Raw genomic sequence first — 17298 nt, 5'->3', positions numbered from 1 at the left:
GGATTTTGTCCCAGCATCACCTGAGGCTGTACAGGGACTTTTGTCCCAAGCATCCACCCAGGACTCTCACAGCCAGGCACAGCAAGAGGAAAGAGCCATTGCCTCCTCTCCTGAACCATGTCAGCAGCCCTGGACGAGTTCTGTGGCTCTGTCTTTTGGGTAAGTGACTGCATCACCCTTATTGCCTGCTCTTGGTGTAGGATACTCAGTGGAAGGGACAGCAGTGGATCCCAAGGCTTCTTCATCCAGTGGGACCCAACTGCTCGCGGTCAGCAGAGATTTTGCTATTTATCCAGGACTGCCATGGCACTGAGCGCTGTGCACTGCCTGTGCAGTGTCAATGTAAATGACAGTTCCCTGCATGAGCCCTGTCCTGTTTTAGCCCTGCACCCCAGCTGGGAACACAGGGCAACGTTTTGGGGAATGGTTTGGGTGCAGCTGCCTTGGCTTGGCAAGTGGTTGTGGAGGAGGCTCTCCCAGGTTCAGGCAGATAGATGAGTAGGGGGACATCACCTGGGACCTTGGCTGACTGCTGAAATGGGCTGGCAGGAAAGTGGGTGCTGACGAGAGTGGTGTGATGGGGTGGAGTGGGGTGGGAAAGTGCTATAGAAATGCTAGCTCTTGTGCTGGGAGGGTCAAGCCATCCAAGTGACTTGGTTGTCTGTCTTTGCTGCCCCCAGAATGCCTCCTACCTCCATCGTCCAGATGCCGACCTGCCCGTGTGTTTCCAGCAGACCGTGCTGGTTTGGATCCCCCTTGGCTTTTTGTGGATTTTGGGTCCCTGGCAGGTCCTGCCTATGTGTAAATCCAGAGACAAGAAATCATCTGTGACCAAACTCTACATCATTAAACAGGTAGAGTGGGAATGAGGGGGCACAGATGGTAGGCAGCAGCAGCCTGGGATGGACGGGTGGTAAGTCAAAAGCCTCTGGGCTGGAGTCAAGTGTGGGATGGAGAGATGAGAAGTGTAGGAGAGAAGGAGCAATGTGCTAGGGCACCAAATGGGACAGAAACATGAAGACACGTCTGGGACAGAGGGGGTAACAGAGCTGGGATACACTGGGAGGAAGGGCAGGAGTGTGTACTGTGGTCTCTCGTCTTGTGGGCTTTTATCCTCCAAGTCTGAAATGTGTTAATGCTCCTATGGCAGTGCTGCAGCTCCACAGGGCCCTAGAAACCTCTCCCAGGCCACATCTGGGTTGGAAAGGATGTAATGGTGTATGAGACAGTGCTTTTATGCCCAACCGTGTTGTGTCCCATTGGTTCCTGGTCCCGCAGTGGGCTGGGTCTCCCCTCATGGCTGCTCCCCTCTCCCTGCAGGTGCTGACGATTTTGCTGATGCTGACGGCAGTGTCAGAGCTGGTCCTGGCGGTTGTAGAGGGGGCAGAGCAGGACCCTCTGCCAGCTGTGCAGTACACAAACCCCAGCCTGTACATCGCCACCTGGGTAAGGGATCAGCCGGTCTATGTGCTGGGTCAGGGTGTGAGATCACGGGGCCAAGCAGCAGAACACTTCTCTAGCACAGAGATCAGCAGGAAGCTGTGTCCACAAGGTAGATGTAAGCCTGGGAAGTGGGTAGGGACTAGCTCCAAACTGGTGTGGGTGGTGCATGAGGGCGATAGGTTGAGGGCAGGTGTCTGTTTGTACAGTGTGCCTCCTTTTATCCTTAAAACTGGCATGGGTACTGTGACTTTGAGAGCAGCTGAGATTTCTGGCAGAGCCTTGGCAGCAGCAGTGTGGGATTCAAAGGACTGACTGCACAGCGTGAATGTCAGACCATGGCTTGCTGCTCTGAGGTCTCACAGCTTCCCATGGGTTGATGCTCACTTTTGTGTGAAGAGTCGGGAAGTGCCATGGGATACCCAGGAATTGAAGAGAGCTGAGGACAGAGGAGCTATTATTTCCATGGAATATGTGCATGGAAGTTGGAGATGTCTTGTGTGAGACATGAGATAATCTAAGTCTTAAAGCCAAAACGTTCAGGAGCTACACTTAAAACCAAAAGTAACACCCCTGCTTGCTATCTTTCATATTTTGTCACGTCATTTATTTTCACTTGCAGAATTCACGTGAGATTGTAAGGCAAGGGAACTGCTCAGGGGGGCTGCATTACTGGGACCCTGATCTGGCTTTAGTTCCCGGTCTGAAGGCAATATGCAGGAGACAGGGTGTGACACCTCACAGCTGGGCATGTCTGAAAGTTTGGGGTGAGAACAACTAAAAAGAAGGTACCCTGCTGTGATGTCAGGTACCTTCAGCCCTTGCTTTTCCCATGAGGAGCCTGACCTTATGTCTTCTTAAAATAAACCTTAGCTCTATGCAATTAACTCCAAAGCTTATGTAGGGTTGGCAGTGAGCTTGGGCACTGGGAGCTCAGTGTCTTCAAGGCAGTGAATCCCAGCAGCTCACAAGCACTGGCATCCCAGGATGCTCCAAAGGCAGGTTTAGAGCCCAGACCCACTCCTGCAGCCTTGCCATAACCTCTGATTTTCCTTCCCCCAGCTCCTGGTTCTGCTGATCCACGAGGCGCGACGCTTCTGCTTGCGCAGAGACTCGGGGATACTTTTCTGCTTCTGGACACTGTCCCTGCTCTGTGGGACGTTGCCGTTCCAGTCACTCCTCCGGAGAGCCCTGCAGGTTGGGTTTGGCAGAAAGCTCTCTGCTTCCCCATGGTCTCGTTCTGTCCCCAAATGAAGTCCCTTCAGGCTTTGTCTCTTGACAAGCTCTCAGTGGTGTCACTGAGGTCCCAGCTGCCCTAGGGACCTTGGGGAACCAGAAAAGACCTGAGAAAGAGTTGGTGTTTGAGTCGATCCTGTCTCTCTGGGGAGGCATAAGCTCTCCAGGACCAATTTCTCCTCTTGCGGACTTAAGGGAGGAGGTCAGGGAAAAGCAGGGAGAGGGGTGGTGAGGGGAAGCTGAGCCAGGACCCAGAGTGAGCTTTGCACAGCCCTGTTGGGCTTAGCCATGTTCACTGTCTTGGGGGTGAACCTTGTCTCTGAGCACCAGATGGCCCTGAGACAAGCTCCAGCAGTCACCCTGGGCTCTCTGTTCTTGCAGGCGCCAATCTCTGATGTGCCACGGTTTGTCCTTTTCTTCATCTCCTATGGGCTCCAGCTGCTGCTCTTCCTTGTCTCAGGCTTCTCAGACATTGCCCCAGAAACAAAGGAAATCAAGAAGAAGGTGCGAGGTCCATGCGGGAGTGGGCTCGGGGCTCAGGGTACCACATCCTGGCTGGTGTCGAGTGGGGCAGGGTGGGCTCCATACAGACTCCTCCTGGCCCCTGTGGGAGGGAAGACCTGAGGGCTTCTGTGAGGGGCACAGCAAGAGCTGGAGTTTGCAGCCTAGAGCATCTGCATGTGTGTCCAAGGGGGGCTGCTTCTGGCTGTGGATGGGTTGGAGTTGGCACAGTTTGAAACCTCTGTGGTTCCCTAATGGCTGGGGATGCCGAGTCAGCTCTTGTTCACACCATTGATCCTTCTGCATCAATGATGTCTTGGTTTGTACCTTAGAACCCAGAGGTGACGGCCTCCTTCCTGAGCTCCATCACCTTTGAATGGTACAGCAGGTAAGCAAAGCCATGTGGGAGGCTGAGCTGGTGAAAGGCAAGGGTGCTTTAGGGCTGGCCCAGCCGTCTTTGGAGGAGCCATCAGCACAGGATGCTTGGAGGTAGTAGTGAGAGGCACTGCATTCAGGACAGCCTGAGCTCAGGGCTATGAAGGCTCTGCATTTGCAGCAAGGATTCTCCAACTGGTGTAGTGCAGAAACTTGCTGAAGGGAGATTTCTCTGCCCCACAGCATGGTTTTCAAAGGCTATCGGAAGCCCTTGGAGATAGAGGATATCTGGGAATTGAAAGCTAAAGACAAGACGAAGTCTATTTACACTGTTTTTGAGAAGAACATGAAGACTGGGGTGAGGAAGGCCCAAGCAGAGCTGGAGAAACGGAAACGCAAGAAAAGACGACGGGAAGGTGACTTGAACCATGTGAACAACATAAGCAAGACCCAGAGCCAAGACATCCTGGTGCTGGTAAATCTCTTCCTACTCTTGCCCTTGCATGGAACTGAGAGATCCAGGTTCAGCCTTGGGAACTAGGGTCACCTCCCCTCCCTGCAGTCCCCTTTGCTGCAAGGATGGGTGAACCTATCACAGGGTCTTCCCTGTCTTCAGCAGATCCCCATGTTTTGAGAGACCAAGGAAGTCTCCATCCTTCTGCCCTACAGGAAGACAGGAACCACCCTCAAGTCTGCAGTACAAGCAGCTCCCTTATCTCAGTCTTTCCCTACCTCAGATACCTCCTAGCAACATCACTCTATGATCACCCCTGGCCTCTTGATTCTTCCTAGGGTGCCTGATTTTTGGCCTGAGAGGTCCAGGCTATCTGGGTTTTGCAGTTGTCTTCACCACACAAGAGAGGTGTTAGTACTGGGGGTGTACAGCATGAGCAGAGATCAGTGAGAGGGAATGTGGTGGGAGGTAAAGCTAAGGCTTCATTGAGGATACCTGGTCTGGGGTCTGTGGTGCTGCCCTGGGAGCATCCTTGTAGGTGCAGGGAGCCCCCACAACCAGCTCCTTTACTTCTGTGTGGGCTTCCCTCTAGGAGGAGAAGCAGCCAAAGAAGAAGAAGGGAGACAAAGGGGACTCGGGCTCTCACAAGGATTACCCCAGGGGTTGGCTGATAAAAACCCTGTGCAAGACCTTCTGGCAGAACCTCCTGCTGTCGGTGGCTTTCAAGCTGGTGCACGACGTAATTGTGTTTGTCAGCCCCCAGCTGCTCAAGTGAGTCCTTTCTCCCAGTCCATGTCCATGCTCTCTGTCCTTTGCCAGTGTCCATGCCTGGCTATGCACCCAGCCCCACCACCTCCCTCTGTGCACTGCATCCAACTCCACATCTATATGTGTACATCTCCATATGTGTACATCTCCCAGCCCCACATCCTGGGGACCTTCTGTGCCCTCACCAAAGATGTGAGAATACGTCGTTAAACTACACAGTTTAACGGAGAACTGATCAGAGCTGGCTGTCAGCTCTTACAGATTGTATGTTGCTTCCTGCTTCCTCCATCATTTCTTACACAGTCCTGCTCCTTCCTTGAAGACAGTCTCTTCTTTCAGCCCTTGATGAATTAGCCCCTCTCAGCTCAACAGTGCCTGCCTGGTTTGTCCTGCAGTGCCGCACAGTCTCTGTGGATGATCTGACATTAGTTACCCCCTGCTGAATGTGAAATACAGCGCCCCTGCACAAGAGCAGAGCAGAAGTCCCCAGCTTGCTGAGCATCGAGCCAGCTGGTCTGGGTCTCTGTCACTGCTCTCATGAGGGTCCTCTCCCTCTCCTGGTTTGGAGCATCCTCCTTGGGTCTGTCTTAATAGGGTGAGGGCCTCATGGACTTCTTTACCCTCCAGGCTGCTGATTGCCTTTGTGTCAGATGAGGAGTCCTTTGCCTGGCAAGGCTATGTGTATGCCATCCTTCTCTTCCTGTCAGCGCTGATCCAGTCCCTCTGCCTGCAGCAGTACTTCAGCTTGTGCTTCCAGCTTGGCATACAAGTGCGTGCCAGTCTCATTGCTGCCATCTACAAGAAGGTTGGTACAGCCCTGTTGTCTCCCCGGTCAGCTTCCTCTAAGCTGTGCTGAGGATACCGGCATCTGCCCCATCAATGTAAGGGCAACTGGGGTGTATGCCTTTTACTTCCTAGGAAGGCACAGGAGAGCTTGGCTTGTGGGACACCCACCCAGCACGGGGAACACTGTTGGTGCTAGTTCTGAGACGTGCATGCTGCAGCCCTGTGCTTGAGAACTACCAGAGGATGAGAGATGTTTCTCCTCAGGGCAGCTGCTGCTAGGATTGCTGCATGGGGACATGTTTCTTTGCCCCCAGCATCCAGTGGCTCCTGGTGTACAGGCAGCGATGACACCACCTATGGTCAGCAGAGGCACCAAGAGCAGTTTCTGCCTGGCCTAATTCCCTGCTCTGCACCATGCTGCCGGCATCCTCGCTGCTCCAGCCTGGCTTGCAGTGACGGGGCTTTCTCTTTCCAGTCACTCACCATGTCTGGTGCCACCCGCAAGGAATCTACAGTGGGAGAGACTGTGAACCTGATGTCAGCTGATGCCCAGAGGTTCATGGACATGGCCAACTTTGTTCACCAGCTGTGGTCATCCCCCCTGCAAATCATCCTGTCCATTGTCTTCCTATGGGGAGAGCTGGGCCCCTCTGTCCTGGCTGGCCTCGCAGTCATGGTGCTGGTCATCCCCATAAATGGGTTCCTGGTTGCCAAGTCCAAAACCATCCAGGTCAGTGATGGGTGCAAGATCCTCCCTGGCCTCCCACTCCTGAGGCTCACTGCTGCTCCCCTCACTCATTTCCACCCTCCCTTCCCTTCCCTGTTTTGCTGTAGATCTTTCCCAGCCTAGGACTGACTTGGGCGGGGGGTGTCTCTAGCCTGAGACAAGGGGTGATCAGCTGAGATGGGCTGGAGGCAGGTTAGACCTGTTCTACCATCACAGCTGAACTTGAACAGGGCTGGGAGCAGCCTTGAGGGCTGAAAGTGAGATATCACCGACCATAAAATACAGCTTTAGCTCCTACCTGATGACAGAGCACTGTTTTAACCCATGTTGCCCAGGGCTCCAGCAAGCCAAGGTCCAGTTTTGTGGGATGGCTTCCCTGGGCTCTGGAGCCCACCTGTCCTTCCCTGGGCTCTGTGGCAGCCCAGATATATTTCAAAGGGTGAGCTGCTGTCTGGTTTAGGTGACCTCTGGTTCTTCCTTTTGTAGGTGAGAAACATGAAGAACAAGGATGAACGCATGAAAATAATGAGTGAGATCCTCAATGGAATCAAGGTGAGCAGTGGGGTGGAGATACCCAGGAACCTGCTGTGCCCGTCTTCTTGCTGTGCTGTACCTGAGGGTATCACACCAGTACAATCCTACAGCACCAGTGTTACAGTCTAGTTTGGGGCCCTTGTCTCTGTAATTCCCTTGGTTTCCTCACCTTTTGAAAGGTTGGATAAGGAATGGCTCCGGATACCTGGAACAAGACTTGGGAGCCAAGGGAGGGTTTCCTGGAGGTTTCCTGGGTGGCTGTGGTGCTGAGCTGGCTGTCATGGTGCAGAGGGGCTGGCAGTGACCTGTAAGCCAAGGATGAGGCAGTGGGTGTGCTGTGGGGAAGTGCTATAAGCCATGGGGCAGCTCAGGAGAGGAGAGATGCAGTGGCCAAACAGGCTTCTGAGCAAGCCAGGAGCTGGAGCTGGAGGTGTTGGCCATCAGTGAACTGAGTGTGAACTGAGTGTCATTCCTGTGAGGCCAGCATCTGCTCACCCTGCTCATCCAACAGATCCTGAAGCTTTTTGCCTGGGAGCCCTCATTTGAGAAGCGAGTCAATGAGATCCGGGCACGTGAGCTCAAGGACTTGTTGAACTTCAGTTACCTGCAGTCAATATCCATGTTTGTCTTCATGTGTGCCCCCTTCCTGGTGAGTGCCAGCAGGCCTGGGGAGAGCTGCACCTTCCTCAGAGCTGGGGTTGGGCTGTGTACAAGGGGGTGGGAAAGATTGGAAACCTTAGCTGGAGTGCTCCTGCACCAAGGAAGGGGCAGGCTTACAGGTGCTTGGGATGCTGAGCATGGTCCTGGCTGCTGGCAGGAGAGTGTGGTGGAAAGAGGTCCCATCAGAGTGGTGAGATGGGGCCCAAAGAAGAAGGGAAGCAGGACGGGAACAGATCCCCATGAGGAAGGCACTGCTGAGGCCTTAGGGGATCATGAGGGTCTGGTCTGCACTCAACCACATTGATGGTGCCTTTCCCTGCTATCTATTCTAGGTCTCCTTGGCCAGCTTTGCTGTCTACGTGCTGGTGGATGAGAACAACATCCTGGATGCAGAGAAGGCCTTTACTGCCATCTCGCTTTTCAATGTGCTGCGCTTCCCCATGGCCATGCTGCCTCTGGTCCTCTCTTCCCTGGTGCAGGTCAGCTCTCACATTGGGCATGGGGATCTTATGATACCTCTGCCCCAACCAGCACATGGGGCTCACATGTGTGATGGGCCTTGGACAGCCAGGGGTCAGTGCATGGGATTCTGTGCGTAGTGGGCTGAGACAGGACTCACAAGTGACACAGGGGCTCAGATGCTGGGGCTGGCTCTCTGTGTGTATGGGGTGCTCTGCTTATGGGGCCAACCTCTTTCTGCCATGGCAGACCAAAGTGTCGACTGTGAGGCTGGAGCGTTACCTGGGGGGAGAAGACCTGGACACCTCAGCCATCCACCACAGCCCCATTGAAGGCAGGTTACTCCCTGTGGGTCATGGGCTGGACCAGCCTTGTGCTTTCCCAGCCCTGAGAGGTGGCTCTTTTCTGACAGGCAGTGCTGTGCGTTTCCTGGAGGCCACCTTTGCCTGGGAGCAGGATGGGGATGCTGCAGTAAGAGAGTGAGTGCTCTGTGCTGTGCTGGGGGCAGATGGGTGGGTACTGGGAGTCTTTCTGTGTGTTATCTGGGGCTGGCAGTCACCTCTCACAGTGCTGCTAGAAGTGAGTGCTCCAGAGACACCGCTCTGTGCTGGTCCCCTGCAGAAGCTGGTGGGTGACCTGGCAGTGCTCATGCCCTCATGTCTTTGCAGTGTCAACCTGGACATCACACCCGGGAGCCTTGTGGCTGTGGTGGGGGCTGTGGGCTCAGGCAAGTCTTCACTGGTGTCAGCCATGCTTGGGGAGATGGAGCATATCAAGGGACACATCAACATCCAGGTGAGAGGAGCGGGCACAGCAGACTGCTTGGGAGCTCAGTGGGGAGACAGCAGGGCAGGACTGGTCATAGAGTGGTGCCTGTGGGCAAGGACAGGCTGCAAGAGGTGGCTGTGCTCAGGCTGGAGCTCTGATGAGGCAGCTCTTCTTGTCTCTCTCTTTCCAGGGCTCCCTAGCTTATGTCCCGCAGCAGGCCTGGATCCAGAATGCCACACTGAAAGACAATATACTTTTTGGGTCAGAACTGGATGAAGCCAGGTATCAGCAGGTCATCAAAGCCTGCGCCCTCCTTCCAGACCTGGAACAGCTGCCTGCAGGTGACCAGACAGAGATTGGAGAGAAGGTATCAGCCCTGGGCACTATGGGTCACCAGAGCACCTGCAGCAGAGGACAGAGCCATCACTCTGTGCCAGCCCAGGGCTCAGAGATGTCCTTTCCCTTCCAGGGCATTAACCTCAGTGGGGGCCAGAAGCAGCGAGTCAGCCTGGCCCGGGCAGTGTACAGCAATGCAGACATCTATGTCCTGGATGACCCATTGTCTGCTGTGGATGCTCATGTCGGCAAGTACCTCTTCGAGCATGTGCTGGGGCCAAAAGGGCTGCTGCAAAATAAGGTGAGCACCTCTGCCCTTCCCACCACCCAGCCAGGCAGGGAGGGCACTGGAATGGTGCTGACCATTCAGGAAGCCTGAGGTTGCTTGCTTGGGAACAGAGGGGTCCTGTGGCTTTCATGTGGAGCTGCAGCAAGCAGGAGAGGCCTCATGGGTCCCCAGAGAGGGGTGCCCTGTGTCCCTATAGCCAGGTGTTGATGAGCAGAGAGGTCCACAAGTAGGGGATGGAGAGCCTGCAAGCCCATGCCTGGGGGCCACAGAGTTCTGTGATGCTCACTACCCTGCAACCACTTTATTGCAGACACGGATCTTGGTAACGCACAGCATCAGTTTCCTGCCGCAGGTTGATAACATCGTGGTGATGGTGGCAGGAGCAGTGTCTGAGCAGGGCTCTTATGGCACCCTGCTTGCAAACAAGGGGGCCTTTGCCCAGTTTCTGAACTTGTACGGCAGACAGGAGGAGGATGCTTCCGAGAAAAACACCGCAGGTACTGGGAACACAATGGGGCTCTGTGTGCGTGTCTTGGGGATATGAAAAACCTGTCTCTATTCAGCTCAGATGCTAGTGGTGGGTGCTGTGAACCCTAACCCAGCTTATGGCAATCTGCAGCACGAGAACTTTCTGCCTATGATTTGCATCCAGGCACTGGGTTGAACAGACAGCAAAGGACCTGTCTACATTTTTTACTCCCTTTTTAGTTCATTTATGTTTATGCGTCCTATAATCTTATGTGGCAACAGGCTTCATATTTTGGTGATTCTGGGGTGAGAAAGATCCTTTGGTTTATAAACATGCGATTGGATAACAATTCATCTTTATCATGTCCCCCACTGCTATGGGGAGGAGTGGTGTCAGTCACGTGGATGCTCACCTCAGTTTTCCAGCTGGAGCCTCGCTTTTCCCAGTCCATCCCCACAGGATCCACTTCCACCTGCTCAAAGGGATGCTCCTGAATGGGAGTGACAGGACCTCCAGATCTTGCACCTATTAACAAGCACAAATCTCTGCTTGAGGTCCCACCAGTGGTACTGGTATAAGTTGGCAGCAGGGACTACCTCCATGCAGGCCTTTAGCCCTGTGTCCCCTGTCTGTTCTTCCTCCAGCACAATGGATTTCTTCCTCTTGCTGCTATACTGGGCTTGCAGCAGCGCTAGAGGTGTGACATGTGGTGGCAGGACAGCCTGGGCCTGGGGTGTAGCAAATGCATGGGATCTGCTCTCTCCTCAGTGCTTAACCCTACCTTCCCTCATCCCTGTGCTTGCAGATATTGCGTTAGCTGGGGATGAAGAGCAGGGTGATGAAGATGCTGAGCCTTTGGTGGAAGAGAGCCCTGATGATGTGGTGACCATGACCCTGAAGCGAGAGGCCAGCATCCATCGGGGGGTGCTCAATCGCAGGTAGGACTTGACCTGAGCTCTCAGCTCTCTCCCCTGTCCCCTGCACTGTTCCCTTGGAAACAGGGGTCCAGGGGCTTCCTGGGGAGGTTCCTGCTGGGATGCTACCTCCCTGCTTCTACCACCATCTGGGCTGGGTCAGGAGCATCTGATCTTGCCTTTACTTACATCAGTGTGTCACAGCCTTACCCTACAGTCTTACCTGAAACTCATGCTGCTGTCAGTTCTGGTTTTGGGGATGATGGCTATGATTTCATGGCTAAAAATGCCTCGGGCTTCCACAAGGCTCAGTCAAAGCTGCCCCGGTTAGGACATTATTTCCCAGAGGGCTCTAGCACTTGAGTCCCAGTACAGCATAGGGAGGCCCACAGGAGAGTAGGACCCATCCAGCACCCTGTGACTAATGGTGCCCATCACCTCCCTGCAGTATTAGTAAAACCAGCACCAATTCCTGGAAGAAGGCCCAGGAAGAGCCTCCCAAGAAGGTGAAGGGCCAGAAACTGATTGAGAAAGAAGCTGTGGAAACTGGCAAGGTGAGGATGGATGGATGGATGGATGGATGGATGGGTGGGTGGGTGGATGGATGGGTGGGTGGGAGTGCTGTGCTGCCCTGGCTCAGTGCTGCCAAGACCCAGCTGTGGCTCAGAAGCCAGTGCTGTCTGCCTGAGGCTCCACTGCAGTCAAGAGACACTGAAGGATACAGAGTGGTGGGCAAGGCAGTGGAGGGGAGCACCATGGGCAGCAAGGCAGGAGTGCCAAGGGTGTGCTGGGTGTCGCTGGCTGTGCAGCTGGGCGTTTGCTGGGCAGCAGTGATGGGCTGAATTGGTCTACAGGTGAAGTTCTCCATGTACCTGAGGTACCTGCGTGCTGTTGGCTTGTGGTATTCTTTCTGGGTTGCTATGTGCTATGTTGGGCAGTATGCTGCCTTCATGGGTACTAACCTGTGGCTCAGTGCCTGGACTGACGATGCACAACGCTATCTGAACGAGACCTATCCCGTGGAGCAGCGAGACCTGCGGATCGGTGTCTTTGGGGCACTGGGGATGTCACAAGGTGAGTGTGGGAGCACCAGGGGGTCCCGTTCACATCTGCTACAAGGGATATGGCTTGCAAGGCCTGCAGCCAGCAGTGCAGCAAGGAGCAGGGTGGCCAGCATTGCGCTCCTTTGCATGCTGCTGCCTTTGTTCTGGCTTCTGGACGAATTAGAGACAGATAGTCTGAAGCCAGCATAGATTGTCCCAGGGAATCTATGTAGCCCCTTAGGTTGAAGTTTACTGTCCTTATCAGTTTGGAGACAGTGCTAGGGCCCAAGGCTTTCCAAAAGGGTTCAGTGTTCTCCCCCTGTGGTGGGGCACAGTTAGTGGGGCCTCCCAAGAAGAGGGGATGAGAGACCATGACAGTGGCTCACTGCAGAGCTGCTGCCTTGCATCTGCTTGAGCCACCGGGTGCCTGAGGCCAGTGTAAGGTATGAGTTGGTGATAACCATCCTTTGCTCTTCTTACAGCTCTCTTCCTGCTGTTTGCAACCATCCTGTCTGCCTATGGTGCCATGCGCGCCTCCCGGGTGATGCACCAGCAACTGCTCAGCAACATCCTGCGTGTGCCCATGAGCTTTTATGACACGACTCCAACGGGCCGCATTGTCAACAGGTTTGCCAAGGTAAGAGAACAGCCCCAACAAGGAGAAGCTGTTTGTTCCAGCAGGTCTGCAGAGCGCTGGGTGGCAGCTTAAATCTGCTGCTGTTCAGCACTGAACAGATGAGCCCAGATCAGGGCCTGGAAGGGCCAGAAAGGTGGACGTGAGCTAACTGCAGGGGGGTTGGAACTAGATGATCACAAGAGGGATGTGAAGGAAGTGTGAAGAGGGCCCCAAATAGATTACTAAGAGAGGCAGGTGCCTAGAGCTCATGTCCCATAATGAGTTGTCCTTCTGGTTATGGACTCTCAACAAATATCCTATTGGCTATGTAAATGAAGCTCATAAAACAAAGAGAAAATAAGAAAGGAGAGAGAATACAGATAAACGGTTTCAAGTGTGCTGCTACTCCACTTCTTCCTTTGGTGCCACCTCCTGATTTGGGGGAATAAAAATCTGTCCTGAGAGCAAGCCTTTGAGCCTGCTGGGTTTGAGATGAGAAGTATGTGGTGACCAGACAGAAGATGGGTGATGATCAGCTGGAGACTTTGGTGTACCTGCAGGGACCTGGAGTCAACCTTGTCCCTCTTTCTGCCTTAGTTCCTGCTCCTGCATCCTCAGTCCAGATGAAGATGCAATTCCCAAAGCTAGTTTGTGCATAAGGGATTGTTACAGAAAGCTTCTCTGTTAAATCAGCCATTCCTAGTTTAAGAGCTGTGGCCCTAACTGGGCTTGTGATCCTAGCACCAATTCAGTGTCATCCAGTATTTCTGCAAGTGCCTGGCACTGTGTTGCCACACAGGTGTATAGGGACCTGTATGTGTGTGGTTTGGGTTCCTTCCTCTCTCTCGGCTCACTGATTGCTTCTCCACATCTCTTTGTATATTCCAGGACATCTTCACAATAGATGAGACCATTCCCATGTCCTTCCGCAGCTGGCTCTCCTGTTTAATGGGCATCATTAGTACACTGCTCATGATCACCCTGGCCACCCCATTCTTTGCTCTCATTATCATTCCCTTGAGTATCTTCTACTATTTCGTGCTGGTGAGTAACTGGGGCTTGAGAGAAGCTTGTGCCCTGCTTACAGCAGCATCTTGGTCACTGCCAGGCTTTGTGTTGGTAACCAACTTGTGTCCCTCATTTCAGCGCTTCTATGTCTCCACGTCACGCCAGCTACGGCGTCTGGACTCTGTCACCAGGTCTCCCATCTACTCCCACTTTGGTGAGACAGTGTCAGGCCTTTCTGTGATCCGGGCCTATGGACACCAAGCACGGTTCCTGCAGCAAAATGAGATCACCATGGACATAAACCAGAAAAGTGTTTACTCCTGGATAATCTCTAATAGGTCAGTTTTACCCCTTGCGCCCCCTATTCACAGCCTGCAGCACCTCTGCCCACGGGCTTCTATGTTCTGAGGGAGGTCCCTGAGAGGCTGCAGTCCTCCCTGTTGACCTCGGGGTCTGTGCAGGAACTGGTAGATGCTTTGGGGGTGCGAGGGTTGTACAGCTGGGGCTCCTCTGATACATGGCATTGCCATCACATGAGGTTATGTGTGAGACATGAACTGACAGATGAAGTGAATCTGCTCACAGAACTGGCCACAGACCACATGTAGGTGCAGGTACCGTGTGTACAGTGCTGGGTTCAGGCCTGGGTGTGCAGGGATGCTGGTGGGGTGCTGGTGTTACTGGTGGGCCCTGTGTCGGGCACAGGCAGATGCCTCTCCCACCACCCCTCAGCCTCCTCTCCTGGTGCAGGTGGCTGGCCATCCGTCTGGAGTTCGTTGGGAGTCTGGTGGTCTTCTTCTCTGCACTTCTTGCTGTGATCTCAAAGGGCACTTTGGAGGGTGGCATCGTGGGTCTGTCTATCTCCTCTGCCCTCAACGTGAGTCACTGGGAGCTTCTTCTGATTCTAGGACAGGGCTGTTCTGCATGTTGCTGCCCTGTCTGCAGCTCTGATCCATGGAGAGGCATTACCTGGGGTGTCCCACCACCTGGGGAGCTGCTATGGAGCCTGGGGAGCACACATCCCAGTGGGAGGGGGATCCATGCTGCTGTGGGAAGGAGCAACATCCTGCTGTGGATCAGAGATGCTTCAGCAAAGCTTTTGAAGGGCTGGGGAGTGGAGAGCTAGGGACCAGGCCAGGGATGCTCATGCCCAGGCTGAGCTGAAGTGTAGAGGTGGTTGTTCCTGGGTGCCTGAGGAACTGAGCTCTGCATCCTCTGGCTCTGCCGTGCAGGTGACCCAGACACTGAACTGGCTGGTGAGGACATCTTCCGAGCTGGAGACGAACATTGTGGCTGTCGAGCGGGTACACGAGTACACAAAGGTGAAGAACGAGGTGAGGAGACCAGGGTCCAGGCAAACAGCACCTGCTTGGTGCTACCCAGCACCGCAGCATGCAGCCCTCCTAACGCTCCCATGTCCCCAGGCTCCATGGGTGACAGAAAAGCGCCCACCCCGTGGCTGGCCCAGCAAAGGGGAGATCCGGTTCGTTGACTACAAAGTTCGGTACCGACCTGAACTGGAGCTGGTTCTTCAGGGCATCACCTGCAACATTGGGAGCACCGAGAAGGTGAGGACTCCTCTGCTTCTGTCCTCACTGCGCTCTTTCCAGAGTGACACTGCATTAGAATTGGTTTTGTCCTCTTGGCTTCCTCTTGGCTGGGGGTGGATGGTGACAGGATGTGGTTCCTGGGGACTCAAGCTGCAGGGCAGGGACCAAAGGAGACAGTCTGGAAGATGGCAATTGCAGATGCAGGGCAAGAAGGCCCACCAGACCAACATGGAGAGCACCTGCCCTGTTTTCAGCCCTGGCAGCTGGTCTAAATCACTGCTTCCACAGGTTGGGGTCGTGGGACGGACTGGGGCTGGAAAATCCTCCCTCACCAACTGCCTCTTCCGGGTGCTGGAGGCTGCTGGAGGGATGATCCTCATCGATGAGGTGGATATAGCGACAATTGGCCTCCATGACCTGCGCAGAAACCTCACCATCATCCCCCAGGTGAGCTGCTCCATCACCTTTCCTTGTCCCACTGGAGCGTGGCCTCCCCAAGCTCTGTTCCCTGGGCATTGCCCTTAGTGCATCCCTGGGTGCCGCAGTGCCCAAGGACTGTGAACGTCATTGCCACCTTCCCTGCTCAGCTGCAGGCAGCAGTGGGGGCTGGATGTGGCCAGACTTGGGGCCTGGAGCCATTGCCCTGAATGGCCATGGCGTGGCTGAACACGGTGCTGTCCCTGGCAGGACCCTGTGCTCTTCACTGGCACTCTGCGGATGAACCTGGACCCCTTTGATCAGTACACAGACGAGGAGGTCTGGAAGGCCCTCGAGCTGGCCCACCTGAAGACATATGTGCAGGACCTTCCTGAGAGGCTGCTCTACGTTGTGAGCGAGGGAGGGGAGAACCTGAGGTGAGCAGATGGCTGGGGGCATGCCCAGCTCCCCTCACTTCCCCTCGTCCCAGGAACAGCAGTCTCCAGCAGTGACTGCCCAGGGATGAGAGCAAAGAACCTTCTGGGAATGAAGGTGGGAGAAAACAGCCCAGGAGCCAGGGCTGTGAGGGAGCCAGCACACACCAACCCCCCCAAGGTGGCTCAAAGAGCAAGGCACCGAGGGACAAGGTGCTCAGGGTGGCAGATGGTCAGCGGGGGAAGGCCCGGGCAGGCTGGGCAGGCACGGACTGGGGCCAGGGCAGTGTGTGGCAATAGCTTGCAGCAGCCCTGCCGGTATCCACCTGGTAACCCCTGTTCCCACCTCACCCCAGTGTGGGGCAGAGGCAGCTGGTGTGCCTGGCCAGGGCCCTCCTCCGCAAAGCCAAAATCCTCATCCTGGATGAAGCAACAGCAGCTGTGGATCTGGAAACCGATCATCTAATCCAGACAACGATCCGGAGTGAGTTTGCTGACTGCACTGTCCTTACTATTGCCCACCGCCTCCACACCATCATGGACAGCAACAGGTACTGTGGGACAAGGGGAATGGGGATCTGACTCCTAGGATGGGGGGAGAGGTGGCCAGCAGCAGGAGCAAGGATGCAGCCAGAGGGGCAGGGGTGGATGCAGTGACCGAGGCCACAGTATACAGAGGTTCTAGGAGAGAAAAATAGAGGGATGGGAAGGATATCCATGCAGTAGTTATGCCTTTGTGGGGAGAAATATTTTGGGGGATCCTTTACAGCAACAGACCATAGAGTTGTTTGTCACATGGAGGAAAGCTGTGCCCTCCTCCCCTCTGTGCTGAGGTGAACCACAGAACGTGGTGCAGGAGGGGTGAGGGTTGGTGGGTTTGTAGTGCTGGTGCCAGCAGTGCTCTCAGCTCGGATCCCGGGAGCTCAGGGCTTCCCATTTTCTGCTGCCAGGGTGATGGTGCTGCAGGCTGGGAGGATTGTGGAATTCGACAGCCCCGAGGAGCTGCTCAGGAAGCCGGGCGTGTTCTCCATGATGGCAAAGCATGCTGGCATCACAAACACAGAAACCACCATGCTGTAGGTGGAGTGAACGGTGTGTGGTGTGCACACGTGCAGCTCGCTCCCTCTGGCACTCACCAGGAAGCGGAGAGGGCGGCTTCTCTGGAACAGAGGATGTGGACTCGGGAGCTGTTAACCTTGCTCCCACACCCTGCCTGCTGTGCACACCAGGGTCTGGAGCTGCCTCGTTTATTCCAGTGTAGAAGGGAGATGTCTGCCAGGCAGGAAGACCACGACCCCCTGGGGGTCTTTGCTTTTGTACTTCACCATGCCAGGGGAACCTAGCTGAGAGATGCTTTAGCACCATGGAATGAAACTTAGTTTAATCGAAGAGTGAATGTTGTAATTTATTTACTTGTGTAACTGTTTCTAGTCTTACAATTAAAAGTCTGACTTTACAGCATGCTAAATGAGCCTCGGTTTGGCTTTAAACCTGACTCGTGCTTGGGGGAAGCT

General features: G+C 54.6%; 1 protein-coding gene across 2 annotated transcripts; it reads left to right on the top strand.

Annotated features, from left to right (window-relative positions):
• Window positions 1-17252, top strand: ABCC2 (ATP binding cassette subfamily C member 2). Of its 2 annotated transcripts, none has more exons than XM_061372406.1 (32): window positions 1-159; window positions 681-854; window positions 1321-1446; window positions 2503-2637; window positions 3058-3180; window positions 3510-3565; window positions 3796-4027; window positions 4602-4777; window positions 5402-5579; window positions 6036-6290; window positions 6774-6839; window positions 7333-7470; window positions 7814-7960; window positions 8190-8278; window positions 8357-8419; window positions 8609-8735; window positions 8899-9075; window positions 9178-9345; window positions 9644-9830; window positions 10608-10740; window positions 11165-11270; window positions 11571-11790; window positions 12242-12396; window positions 13264-13419; window positions 13522-13721; window positions 14134-14260; window positions 14616-14717; window positions 14808-14951; window positions 15222-15380; window positions 15621-15787; window positions 16141-16335; window positions 16735-17252. In XM_061372406.1, the coding sequence occupies exons 1-32, from the start codon at window positions 118-120 to the stop codon at window positions 16862-16864; spliced, it is 4653 nt and encodes a 1550-aa protein (XP_061228390.1). In that variant the 5' UTR covers window positions 1-117; the 3' UTR covers window positions 16865-17252. The 2 variants fall into 2 exon arrangements, with proteins under 2 accessions (XP_061228390.1, XP_061228389.1); XM_061372405.1 differs by having other exon boundaries at window positions 4599-4777.
• The last annotated feature ends 46 nt before the right edge of the window (window positions 17253-17298 follow it).

Source organism: Neopsephotus bourkii, unplaced genomic scaffold (genome assembly GCF_033783945.1).
Source record: "Neopsephotus bourkii isolate Nb327-2 ecotype Australia unplaced genomic scaffold, CSIRO-AGI_Nbou_v1 NB_1615, whole genome shotgun sequence".
Lineage (NCBI taxonomy): Eukaryota > Metazoa > Chordata > Aves > Psittaciformes > Psittacidae > Neopsephotus > Neopsephotus bourkii.
Note: the sequence above shows the minus strand (reverse complement) of the source record. Positions and strands in the feature narration are given on the sequence as shown.